The sequence below is a fragment of the Oncorhynchus mykiss genome, chromosome 12, assembly GCF_057628025.1.
Source record: "Oncorhynchus mykiss isolate SJ-2025 chromosome 12, ASM5762802v1, whole genome shotgun sequence".
NCBI lineage: Eukaryota > Metazoa > Chordata > Actinopteri > Salmoniformes > Salmonidae > Oncorhynchus > Oncorhynchus mykiss.
This window is the reverse complement of record NC_143033.1, coordinates 57,841,221-57,853,394: the sequence shown is the minus strand read 5'-3', so window position 1 is coordinate 57,853,394 and position 12,174 is coordinate 57,841,221. Positions and strand designations below refer to the sequence as shown.

General features: G+C 41.2%; 1 protein-coding gene across 4 annotated transcripts in view; it reads left to right on the top strand.

Annotated features, from left to right (window-relative positions):
- Nucleotides 1-11,390, top strand: part of LOC110537827 (P2X purinoceptor 1) — a 55,471-nt gene extending 44,081 nt beyond the window's left edge. The window contains exons 11-14 of one of the 4 annotated variants that reach the window (XM_021624244.3): nucleotides 530-625; nucleotides 2,374-2,472; nucleotides 4,508-4,549; nucleotides 10,685-11,390. In XM_021624244.3, coding sequence (XP_021479919.2) covers nucleotides 530-625; nucleotides 2,374-2,472; nucleotides 4,508-4,540 — 228 coding nt within the window. In that variant the 3' untranslated portion in view covers nucleotides 4,541-4,549; nucleotides 10,685-11,390. Of the gene's footprint in view, nucleotides 1-529; nucleotides 626-2,373; nucleotides 2,473-4,437; nucleotides 4,550-10,684 lie in introns of all 4 variants that reach the window. The other 3 variants (XR_002475681.3, XM_021624245.3, XM_021624246.3) reach the window with 3 other exon arrangements.
- Nucleotides 11,391-12,174: the final 784 nt, after the last annotated feature.

The following is a 12,174-nucleotide window of genomic DNA, read 5'->3' as shown; positions in this document are numbered from 1 at the left end:
TAAACTTCTTCATAACAGTATCTCGGACCTGCCTGGTGTGTTCCTTGTTCTTCATGATGCTCTCTGCGCTTTTAACGGACCTCTGAGACTATCACAGTGCAGGTGCATTTATACGGAGACTTGATTACACACAGGTGGATTGTATTTATCATCATTAGTCATTTAGGTCAACATTGGATCATTCAGAGATCCTCACTGAACTTCTGGAGAGAGTTTGCTGCACTGAAAGTAAAGGGGGCTGAATAATTTTGCACTTCCAATTTTTCAGTTTTTGATTTGTTAAAAAAGTTTGAAATATCCAATAAATGTCGTTCCACTTCATGATTGTGTCCCACTTGTTGTTGATTCCTCACAAAAAAATACAGTTTTATATCTTTATGTTTGAAGCCTGAAATGTGGCAAAAGGTCGCAAAGTTCAAGGGGGCCGAATACTTTCGCAAGGCACTGTAGCTTTCACCTGGATTCACCTGGTCAGTGTATATTATTTCTTTATGTTTATGATGCTAATAATCGTGTTGTGTTTCCGAAGGCGACTGTAGTATGCGATCTGATCCTTCTGTATCTACTACCAAAGAGGGAGTTCTACAACAACATGAAATTCAAGGTCACAGAAACAGTAGAGCAGGTGAGTTTGAGTTTCTAACTTTTTTGTAGCGTTGATCCTCAGTCATTCAGTTTAAACAAAAAAATGGGAGCATAGAGGCATTCTATAAATGCTAAGTTGTACAGAAAACTAGGCAGACAGACCCTCAACAATACACATAGTAATTTACCCAGCAGTTCATGTGTTTTCTCTAAGAAATACATGGTGTAATTGTCTCCTTCTTTGGGGAAGGCTACTAGGTCCCACTTTATTTGCATTGTCCCTAAGAGATGATCTCTGCATGCTCAAACTATCAGCAAACTATGGGAGAATCTCAATTGGATTGGCTCGATTACCTGCATCCTTTCCTCATTGGAGAGAAAACATGGAAACAAATGCACGTGTATAAAATTAGGCTCTCCTTCTCCACTAGCGTGTCATCAGGCAAATAACAATTAAAGAGAAGAAATCATTCTTGAATTGTGGTGGGAAGATGTCGGAAGATGCATGGCTTCCCGCGCTGCTGACAACTATTTTTTTCTGCTCATACAGGAGTAATAAAGGCCTTGTGCACTAATTTTGTGAAAACAAAAACAAAACAATTCAGATTTATCAGGGTGTGCTGCAGCACCCTCGGCACCCCTACTTCCGCGGCTATGCATTGGTGTTACTTTTACTACTGGTGGCACAATTGTATCATAATGGTAAAGCATATTTAAAGTAATTTAGTTGCCATATTAGTTGATTTAGAATGGGAAGATTTAAATAAATACAAAACAAAAAAATTAAGTTAATTTTTCCCATGCCAAAATGCCACCGCAATTCGAGAACGACCAATGTGTATGTAATGAGTTGTGCTAGACATTCTATAGATAAACGATAAGTAGCGTATCGTTTTTAAATGTGGGCATCCTTTTTCCCCCTGAGAAAAAAACTGCTGATTCAAAGTGGGTGCGGCGGATTTCAAAACTATTCCGTGGTAGAAGAGGAGCATTTGAGAATCTCCCTGTCAACTGCAACACTGTTTAATATGCCACAGCTTGGATGTGGACATGGGGTTAAAGGCGCTGTATGACCAATCCCAATTCGGTTTGGTTGTACAGCAGTTACGGTGATACAGTGTCTGCAGAAGTCAGGGCATTCATACTTATTGTGCTTTGCGGAGAAGAGTAGAGCTGTTGTGAAGAAGGTTGTCAACGAAATGAGTTTGTGTTCATACAGGACCTCTCGCCCCATCTACCGTCAACCATTCATGTCAATACTGAGCTACATCGATCGATACAGCGATACCTTGCGGAGCTCGATTTGGCCTCCACAAGCCTCCAGAGGCCCTGTAATTGCGTCACACCCTTCGTACGGAGCCTACGGAGCATTGGCGTTCAGGGTTAGGGTTGAGTTGGGATATGGAAATTAATCTAAGGTTGGAGTTAGGATGAGTGGATAGTTACTTGAATAGTTTGTTGACAAGTGAACATCTATAAAGCATCTATTGGGGACTATTCAAACAACGTGTTTATTTCCATCCCAGTTTTAAGTAACAGCATGCGTGGACAGATTCAAAGTCCTACTGTCATTCTGTAGTTAAAGTCTAAAAAAGCTGTCCCTAGATAGATATCCCTTCAGATGGTTACCAGGCAACACAGACAGATGATGTTCTGTTCTGACAGAAGTAGAGAAAACGGAGGGCAGATCTTAACCTGCTGTCCTCCTCTCTTGCTACTACTCCTACTCAGCTATTCTCTTTAAAGAGGCTAAATGAGACGGGAAGACCGTTGGTTTTTTATTTGCAGTGCGACAACCTGAGGCTGGGTATAAACACGTTCATCTATTACATCCCCGACGTCTATGCAGGACCACAAGTCTCAGCCAATATAATCCTACAACATAAAGTGAGTGCATGTAGTGAAAAGTAAAGTGTGCTTTGTCTTGGGGCAAGGTTGCTGGTGCATGCTGTGTTCTAACCCTGATCAATTGAGGGTTTTTGTGGGATTTTAGGTTATTTCATGATATTTTCACTGTTTTAATTTCCATTCATTGTTATATTTTATGTTGTGTTTTGCCTAATATATCTGTAACTACTGTATATGTATGCTGCTTTCTTGGCCAGGGTTTACTTGAAAAAGAGACTTAAATCTCAATGTGACTTCTCTGGTTAAAAAAAGCTTACAAAAAACCTGTTTAAAATGGAATATTATTTACCTTAATCTGGATGTAATTCACTTATATTCAACCCTCACATGAAGTAAATATTTTTTAAATACACTGCTCAAAAAAATAAAGGGAACACTTAAACAACACAATGTAACTCCAAGTCAATCACACTTCTGTGAAATCACTTAGGAAGCAACACTGATTGACAATAAATGTCACATGCTGTTGTGCAAATGGAATAGACAACAGGTGGAAGTTATAGGCAATTAGCAAGACACCCCCAATAAAGGAGTGGTTCTGCAGGTGATAACCACAGACTACTTCTCAGTTCCTATGCTTCCTGGCTGATGTTTTGGTCACTTTTGAATGCTGGCGGTGCTTTCACTCCAGTGGTAGCATGAGACGGAGTCTACAACCCACACAAGTGGCTCAGGTAGTGCAGCTCATCCAGGATGGCACATCAATGCGAGCTGTGGCAAGAAGGTTTGCTGTGCCTGTCAGCGTAGTGTCCAGAGCATGGAGGCGCTACCAGGAGACACGCCAGTATATCAGGAGACGTGAAGGAGGCCGTAGGAGGGCAACAACCCAGCAGCAGGACCGCTACTTCCGCCTTTGTGCAATGAGGAGCAGGAGGAGCACTGCCAGAGCCCTGGAAAATGACCTCCAGCAGGCCACAAATGTGCATGTGTCTGCTCAAACGGTCAGAAAGACTCCATGAGGGTGGTATGAGGGCCAGACGTCCACAGGTGGGGGTTGTGCTTACAGCCCCCAGTTTGGCTTACAGCCCCCAGTTTGGCATTTGCCAGAGAACACCAAGATTGGCAAATTCGCCACTGGCGCCCTGTGCTCTTCACAGATGAAAGCAGGTTCACACGTGACAGAGTCTGGAGACGCCGTGGAGAACGTTCTGCTGCCTGCAACATCCTCCAGCATGACCGGTTTGGCGGTGGGTCAGTCATGGTGTGGGGTGGCATTTCTTTGGGGGGCCGCACAGCCCTCCATGTGCTCGCCAGAGGTAGCCCGACTGCCATTAGGTACCGAGATGAGATCCTCAGACCCCTTGTGAGACCATATGCTGGTGTGGTTGGCCCTGGGTTCCTCCTAATGCAAGACAATGCTAGACCTCATGTGGCTGGAGTGTGTCAGCAGTTCCTGCAAGAGGAAGGCATTGACTGGCCCGCCCGTTCCCCAGACCTGAATCCAATTGAGCACATCTGGGACATCATGTCTCGCTCCATCCACCAACGCCACATTGCACCACAGACTGTCCAGGAGTTGGCGGATGCTTTAGTCCAGGTCTGGGAGGAGATCCCTCAGGAGACCATCCACCACCTCATCAGTAGCATGCCCAGGCGTTAAAGGGAGGTCATACAGGCACGTGGAGGCCACACACACTACTGAGCCTCATTGTGACTTGTTTTAAGGACATTACATCAAAGTTGGATCAGCCTGTAGTGTGGTTTTCCACTTGAATTTTGAGTGTGACTCCAAATCCAGACCCCATGGGTTGATACATTTGATTTCCATTGATAATTTTTGTGTGATTTTGTTGTCAGCAAATTCAACTATGTAAAGAAAAAAGTATTTAATAAGAATATTTCATTCATTCAGATCTAGGATGTGTTATTTTAGTGTTAGTGTGTTTATTTTTTTGAGCAGTGTACATCTTACATGCTTTGTTTGGTTTCTCTTGAGAGTTTTAGGTTTAAAACAAGGGACACAGGAACTAGTCAGATACAAATGGATCCTTCTAAGTCTGAGTCTGTCTTTCAGGAACCTTTAGACGAGTTCTCGTCAGAAAAATAAGTATCCAAGGTAAGCACATTGTGTGTGTGTTTGTGTGTGTGTGTGCGTGTGTACGCGCGTGCACATGCATGCGTGTTTGTGTGCACCATTTTGATCACCTTAAACTGTAAAAGTTGGTTAAAGTGAGTGAAAGACCAAAATATATTGTGCTGTAGCATATAATTGACGTCTTCTTGGCCACACAGAAACATTCAGATGAGGTGCTAGTGCATCACTGACTTACTGCAATCAATCTGAGGTTTGTGTTGACTGGTGTGGGTCCTCTGGTTTCTGTTGGAATACTTCAAACAAATCCCTTCTCCTTTCCTCCCTTCCTTAAAGGAATAATCCACTCATTAGTCCACTGTTGAAATCGTCCCAAAAATGTTTGCATGTCAGCAGTGAAGCTTTCAAGCTGTAGCACTTTTAAGATGCGTGTAGCACTGCCACATCATCATGATGATACATTACGCATGTGGTAGTGCTATACTTTGCTTTTTGAAAGTAATTTATCTTGAAAACTGACATGCTAAACATTTTGGGACTGTATTAACAGTTCACTGGGCACAAACTGGTTGAATCAATGTTGTTTAAACATCATTTGTCAACGTATTATGACGTGGAATGTACGTGGAAAATACATTGGATTGGAAAAAAGTAATCAACTATTGTTGCGTGGTGCCTAAGAACAGCCCTTAGCCGTGGTATATTGGCCATCTACTACACCCCTTTGGGTCTTAGGCCCAGAAGCTAGGATATGCATATTATTAGTGAATTTGGATCGAACACTTTCTAAAACTGTTTGAATAATGTCTGTGAGTATAACATAACTGATTTGGCAGGCGAAACCCCGAGCACAATCCATCCAGGGAATTCTTTTTTGAGGTCAATCTGTTTTCCATTAGTTTTCTATGGTAAGCCCATTTTAATAGGAATCTGGTTGCAGTTCCTATGGCTTCCATGAGATGTCAACAGTCTTTAGAAATTGGTTGATGAAGAAGTAGCCCTGTTCTTTCCATGTGTCACTCCAGGTGGACTCTAGTCTTTTGGTGCGTGCGACCTGGAACGCGCTTCACTTTGTTTTCGTCCGGTATTGAACACAGTTTATCTCGTCTTAAATTTGATAATTTATTTACGTTTTACGATACCTAAATTTGGATTAGGAACTTTGTTTGAAATGTTTGGACCAAGTTTACATGTAACTTATTAGATACTTTGTAGTCATGTTGGGCGAGTTGGAACCGGTGTATTTTCTGAATCAAACGCACCAAATAAATTGACATTTTGGGGGTATAAAGAAGGAATTTATCGAACAAAAGGACCATTTGTGATGTTTCTGGGACATTTTGGAGTGCCAACAGAAGAAGATCTTCAAAGGTAAGGCATGAATTATATCGTTATTTCTGAGTTTTGTGTCGCACATGGCTGGTTGAAATATGACTTTCATGTGTTTGTATGCGGGGTGCTGTCCTCAGATAATCACATGGTCTGCATTCGCCGTAAAGCCTTTTTGAAATCCGACACTGAGGCACGGTTAATAAGAAGTTAAGCTTTATTTGGATGTATTATACATGTATGTCTTCTGAATTTATATGATGAGTATTTCTGTTTTAGAATTTGGCGCACTGCAATTTCACTGGATGTTGTCAAATCAATCCCGTTATCGGGATCTGAGCGGGAAGGGATCACTAAGAAGTTTTTAACCAACAGTGCACTTCAAGAAGAGTTCAGAAAATATTTACCAAATAAACTAAAGCAATAATAAAAATAATAATAAAAAGTAACACAATAACATAACAATAACGAGGCTAGTAAGGGGTAGTAAGTTTTAAGTTCCCCGGCGTACACATCACGGACAAACTGAATTGGTCCACCCACACATACAGCGTGGTGAAGAAGGCGCAGGAGGCAGAAGAAATTCGGCTTGTCACCAAAAGCACTCACAAACTTCTACAGATGCACAATCGAGAGCATCCTGTCGGGCTGTATCACCGCCTGGTACGGCAACTGCTCCGCCCACAACCGTAAGGCTCTCCAGAGGGTAGTGAGATCTGCACAACGCATCACCGGGGGCAAACTACCTGCCCTCCAGGACACCTACACCACCCAATGTCACAGGAAGGCCATAAAGATCATCAAGGATCTATCATCCAGAAGGCGAGGTCAGTACAGGTGCATCAAAGCAGGGACCGAGAGACTGAAAAACAGCTTCTATCAGACTGTTAAACAGCCACCACTAACATTGAGTGGCTGCTGCCAAAACACAGACTCAACTCCAGCCACTTTAATAATGAAAATTGATGGAAATTGATGTAAAAATATATCACTAGCCACTTTAAACAATGCTACTTAATATAATGTTTACATACCCTACATTACTCATCTCATATGTATATGTATATACTGTACTCTATCATCTACTGCATCTTTATGTAATATATGTATCACTAGCCACTTTAAACTATGCCACTTTGTTTACATACCCTACATTACTCATCTCATATGTATATACTGTACTCTATACCATCTACTCCATCTTGCCTATGCCGTTCTGTACCATCACTCATTCATATCTTTATGTACATATTCTTTATCCCTTTACACTTGTGTGTATATGGTAGTAGTTTTGGAATTGTTAGATTACTTGTTGGTTATTACTGCATTGTCAGAACTAGAAGCACAAGCATTTCGCTACACTCACATTAACATCTGCTAACCATGTGTATGTGACTAATACATTTGATTTGCTATATACAGGGGGTATAGCATAGAAGGAATTTAGCTTATCTGGTAGGCTCGTGTCACTGGGCAACTAGCGTCTGGGTTTCCCTTCGTAGTCCGTAATAGTTTTCAAGCCCTGCCACATCCGACGAGCATCAGAGTAGGATTCAAGTAGGATTCAATCTTAGTCCTGTATTGACGCTTTGCCTGTTTGATGGTTCGTCTGAGGGCATAGCGGGATTTCTTATAGGTGTCCGGATTAGTGTCCCGCTACTTGAAAGAGGCAGCTCTAGCCTTTAGCTCGATGCGGATTTTGCCTGTAATTCATAACTCTGTTTGGGATATGTACATACGGTCACTGTGGGGACGAAGCCGATGACTGAAGTGTATGCTCCTCAATGCCATTGGATGAATCCCGGAACATATTCCAGTCTGTGCTAGAAAAACAATCCTGTAGCGTAGCATCCACATCCATATTGAGCAAGTCACTGGTCTGTCTGTCTGTCTGTCTGTCTCTCTCTCATACCGAATTCCTAGCAGCAGACTAGTAATTAATATCAGACTTGTTCTTATTCTGAAATTTTACAAACAGTATCATACTCACTCATTCTTCTTATACAACAATTAGATGTAAACCTCATATCTGAGGCTATTATATAAACAGCGTTATGGTAATGTGGCCACACCGTCTCCCATGAGCTCCCCCAAGTTGTAACAAACGGACCGATCTTTATTACCTTCTCCGGAACATGAAATTTGTTCGAACCTCAAGTTCTGTGATGTGGAAGAAATTCCTTTGTTCTCTATGAAAATTCACTCTGTCTCTTATACTATGTGGCCATGAGGCGGGGTCTTCTCCTCAGGAATTTAGGACCTCTCTCTAACCACAGCAGTCTGGTTGTAGAAGCAGAGATCGGAGGATGGTGCTCGCTGTACCCAAAGAGGGCAATGTCATGACACCTGCATTAAAGTCCCTGGCCACGAGGAGCGCCACTTCTGGGTGAGCGTTTTCTTGTTTGCTAATGGCTTTATAGAATTGGTTGAGTGCGGTCTTAGTGCCTGCATCGGTCGGTCTGTGGTGGTAAATAGAAGGCTAAGAATAATATAGATGAGAACTCTGTTGGTAGATAGTGTGGTCTACAGCTTATCATAATGTACTCTACTTCAGGGGAGAAATACCTTGAGAATTCTTCAATATTAGACATCGCGCACCAGCTGTTAATGACAAAAAGACACACACACCCCCACCCCTTGTCTTACCAGATGTAGCGTCTCTGTTCTGCCAGTGCATTGAAAATCCCCCCAGCTCTATATTATCCGTGTTGTCGTTCAGCCACAACTCTGTGAAACATAAAATATTACAGTTCTTAATGTCATGTTGGTAGGATAATCTTAATCGTAGGTCATCAATTTTATTTTCCAACGATTGCATGTTAGCAAGTAGAATTGATGGCATTGGGAGTTTAGTCGCTCGCCTACGGATTCTCGAAAGGCAGCCCGATCTGCATCCTCTTTTCCTCCGTCTTTTCTTCACGCAAATGACAGGAATCTGGGCCTGTTCCCAGGAGAGCAGTATATCTTCCTCGTCGGACTCGTTAAAGGAAAAAGCTTCTTCCAGTTCGTGGTGAGTAATCCCACTTCTGATGTCCAGAAGTTATTTTCAGTCATAACTAATGGTAGCAGCAACATTATGTTGTAACGGTCTTCTTGTGGTGAAGTAGAGGCGGACCAAAAAGCAGCGTGATTATATTGATTCATGTTTAATGAAAAAAGGATAAACACGAACACTACAAAACAACAAACGTGGAAAACCAAAAACAGCCCTGTCTGGTGCAAAACACAGAGACAGGAACAATCACCCACAAACACACAGTGAAACCCAGGCTACCTAAGTATGATTCTCAATCAGAGACAACTAATGACACCTGCCTCTGAGAACCATACTAGGCCGAAACACAGAAATACCCCAAAACATAGAAAAACAAACAGACTGCCCACCCAACTCACACCCTGACCATACTAAATAAATACAAAACAAAGGAAATAAAGGTCAGAACGTGACATATGTACAAAATAAGTACAAAAATAAGTTACAAACAACGCAAAAAAACAAACAAAATAGCACAATTGGTTACGGGCATGTATAACCTCAGCCATCCTCTTCGGCGCCATCTTAACTACTGTCCACATTTTGAGGTTACTGTAACTATACATTTCTTATTATGTAATCACATGAAGTGTGCATTTCCAAGATTGCATGCATAGGTTGTCATAGGTCTGTGGAGATCTTCACAATTGCTGTAATAATCTGTACAGAATTTTGAACGACATCGATCACTTGCTGTAATCTCAACTGCAAACAGGTAGTCTGGCTTTGCTATTAGATGAATCACAGTGATAACACATTAATCTGTTGTAAAAATAATAAAAATATGACATTGTACTCCTATTTTAGCTTTTCTCTGGTTTTAAATGGTTGAAATCACAGTGATAGACATTTGGTTGACAATTTAACCAAAAATCAGACATTGTTTTTCCATTGGAATTTGGTTGTGCTTTTAGATGGTTGAAAGCATAATGATAACATGTTGGAAATTCAACTAACTTTCGGCTGTCTTTTTGAGTGGGTGAATATAGGCTGCAATTAATCAACATCTCAACCAAATATTACCCAATCAATGACTGTCACGACTTCTGCCGAAGTCGGTGCCTCTCTTTGTTCGTTCGGCGGTCGACGTCACCTGCTTTCTAGCCATCGCCGATCCACTTTTCATTTTCCATTTGTCTTTTCACACCTGGCTTCACTCAACTAATTACTTGTTTATTATTTAACCCTGTTCCCCATGTTGTATTTGTGAGTGATTGTTTATTTGTATTTTCGGTCTGTTATGGTGTGCTCGTGATGTTACTTTGTACATTGGACATTGAGTAAAAGTACGTTGATTACTCATATCTGCTGCCCTGCGCCTGACTCCCTACACCAGCTACACATAGACCTTTTTACTTCGACTTTGAAAGTACGTGGTGTGTCCAGTGGGAGTGGACTAATTAAAAAAAATATAGATATTATTTCTTAACTACAGTAATCCCTGATCTGACATGACTGGATAGGTAGACGCTATGCATTAGAACCATTGCTTACATACTTACCGTCAATACTTACGTCAAGGAAGGGAAGGAGGACGGAGGGATGCATTTTGGAAAGTATTCAAACATGGACCAGAAGAAACACATCAGTTAACCACATGAGAATGTTAAAGTATTTGTGGGGAGTCAATTCTTAGGACTTCAAAACATTTAACATCTGACACAATTCTTTCCTTATGTGCACACTCTAATCTATGCCCCCTGTGACATAGGCCTATTGAACTGCCCAGTGGGCTAAATGACCTGTTTTTAAAGTCCCATTTGAACATGGCCATGTTTTCTGTTTCTCTCCTACAGGAGTGATCCTAAAAAGGGCAGATTCATGACTCTTGGGCTCCAGACAGCAGAAACAGGTGGATCCGGCTCCAACTCTGCAGAACACAGACTCCAGGCTGTACTGCCATGCAAAGGACACTTGGACAGGAAAATACAGTCTCAAACAACATTCTTCTCTCTTCAGCTCAATTATTCAACTGCTAATTATTTATACCTTCAAATCTTGGCAACAGACCTCAAATGATGCTCTGTTTAGGAGATAAACCGAGATAAATACAGCATATCATTCTTTCAGAGACAGAAGCAGCCGCCCTCCTTTGTTCACCTCATAATACGAATAAGAATACCCTAACCCTAAAAGCACTGTTCTCTCAACATTGCAGAATTAGCACTGAGTATTAGTTGAGTGTTGGTTCATTACCTCAAAGCTCCATGGTTTATAACACATTTTTAGCAGCCCTTCTACTTTATGGGAGAACCACCGATTTACAACTTGATATGACCATTATAACACAGTTCCATAACATGTTTATAACACGGTTATTTATACTTTATGGTAGCACCACCCATTTCAAACCTCTTCCATCGGCACAGAGCCCTCAATGTTGTCTTCAAGAGACAACACTAGAAGGACTACTGGTGGGGTACTCCACTTTGAAAGACAAATAATTATGTATTTACAGTTTGCGATTGCCATGTGAATTCAATAAACCATGATTTGAGTTTAGGTTTTACTCTTGTATGTCCTTTTACAGGTTACTTACAAAATACAAAATTATTCAAAAATTATTATAATAATTGTTTTCTTTTATTGTGTGCCTAGGTGTACAAAAAGCATGCAAAAATAGCTTCTGTATATATTTGGTACATATTTACATTGTAACAGCTGCATTCAGTACAGGTGGGCCATGCTTTTTTGTTTGTGGGACTTTACGAACCTTGACATTCAAGCCCCATTCATACCTGCTTCTAACATGCATCCTTCATCCTGATCTTGTCCGTTATAAATTCTGATGAAAATCATTTCACAATACATCTTTAAAATGCCTACACTTGACTAAAAATGTGGACACAATAATAATGTGGAAGAGATCAGGACACGACGCAGATTAACACCAGGTATAAACAGGGCTTCAGAGAAAGGCGAAACAGTGCAGACATCTATCAACACAGGAAACAAGACCTTTAACACAGAGACTGGACAATCCCATATGATACATAGCAGCGATGCTAAAACCATGACACTGTCCTAATCTTAACATTATGTACACTCTCACAGGCCTGTTTCATCTGTTGAAGACGATTCCCTCTTTACCCCTGGTTGAAGGAATTATAAAAGTGTCAATATCATCCAGCTCAACTCCCAAGACAATGTAATGTACCTGGACTAATAGACAGAAAGAGCACCTGAGTGCATTTAGAATCAGAACACAACACTGAAGTAATCTAATGACAACAACATTGCACTTCTGACACACACACATACCTGTACATATAAACACATACATTAC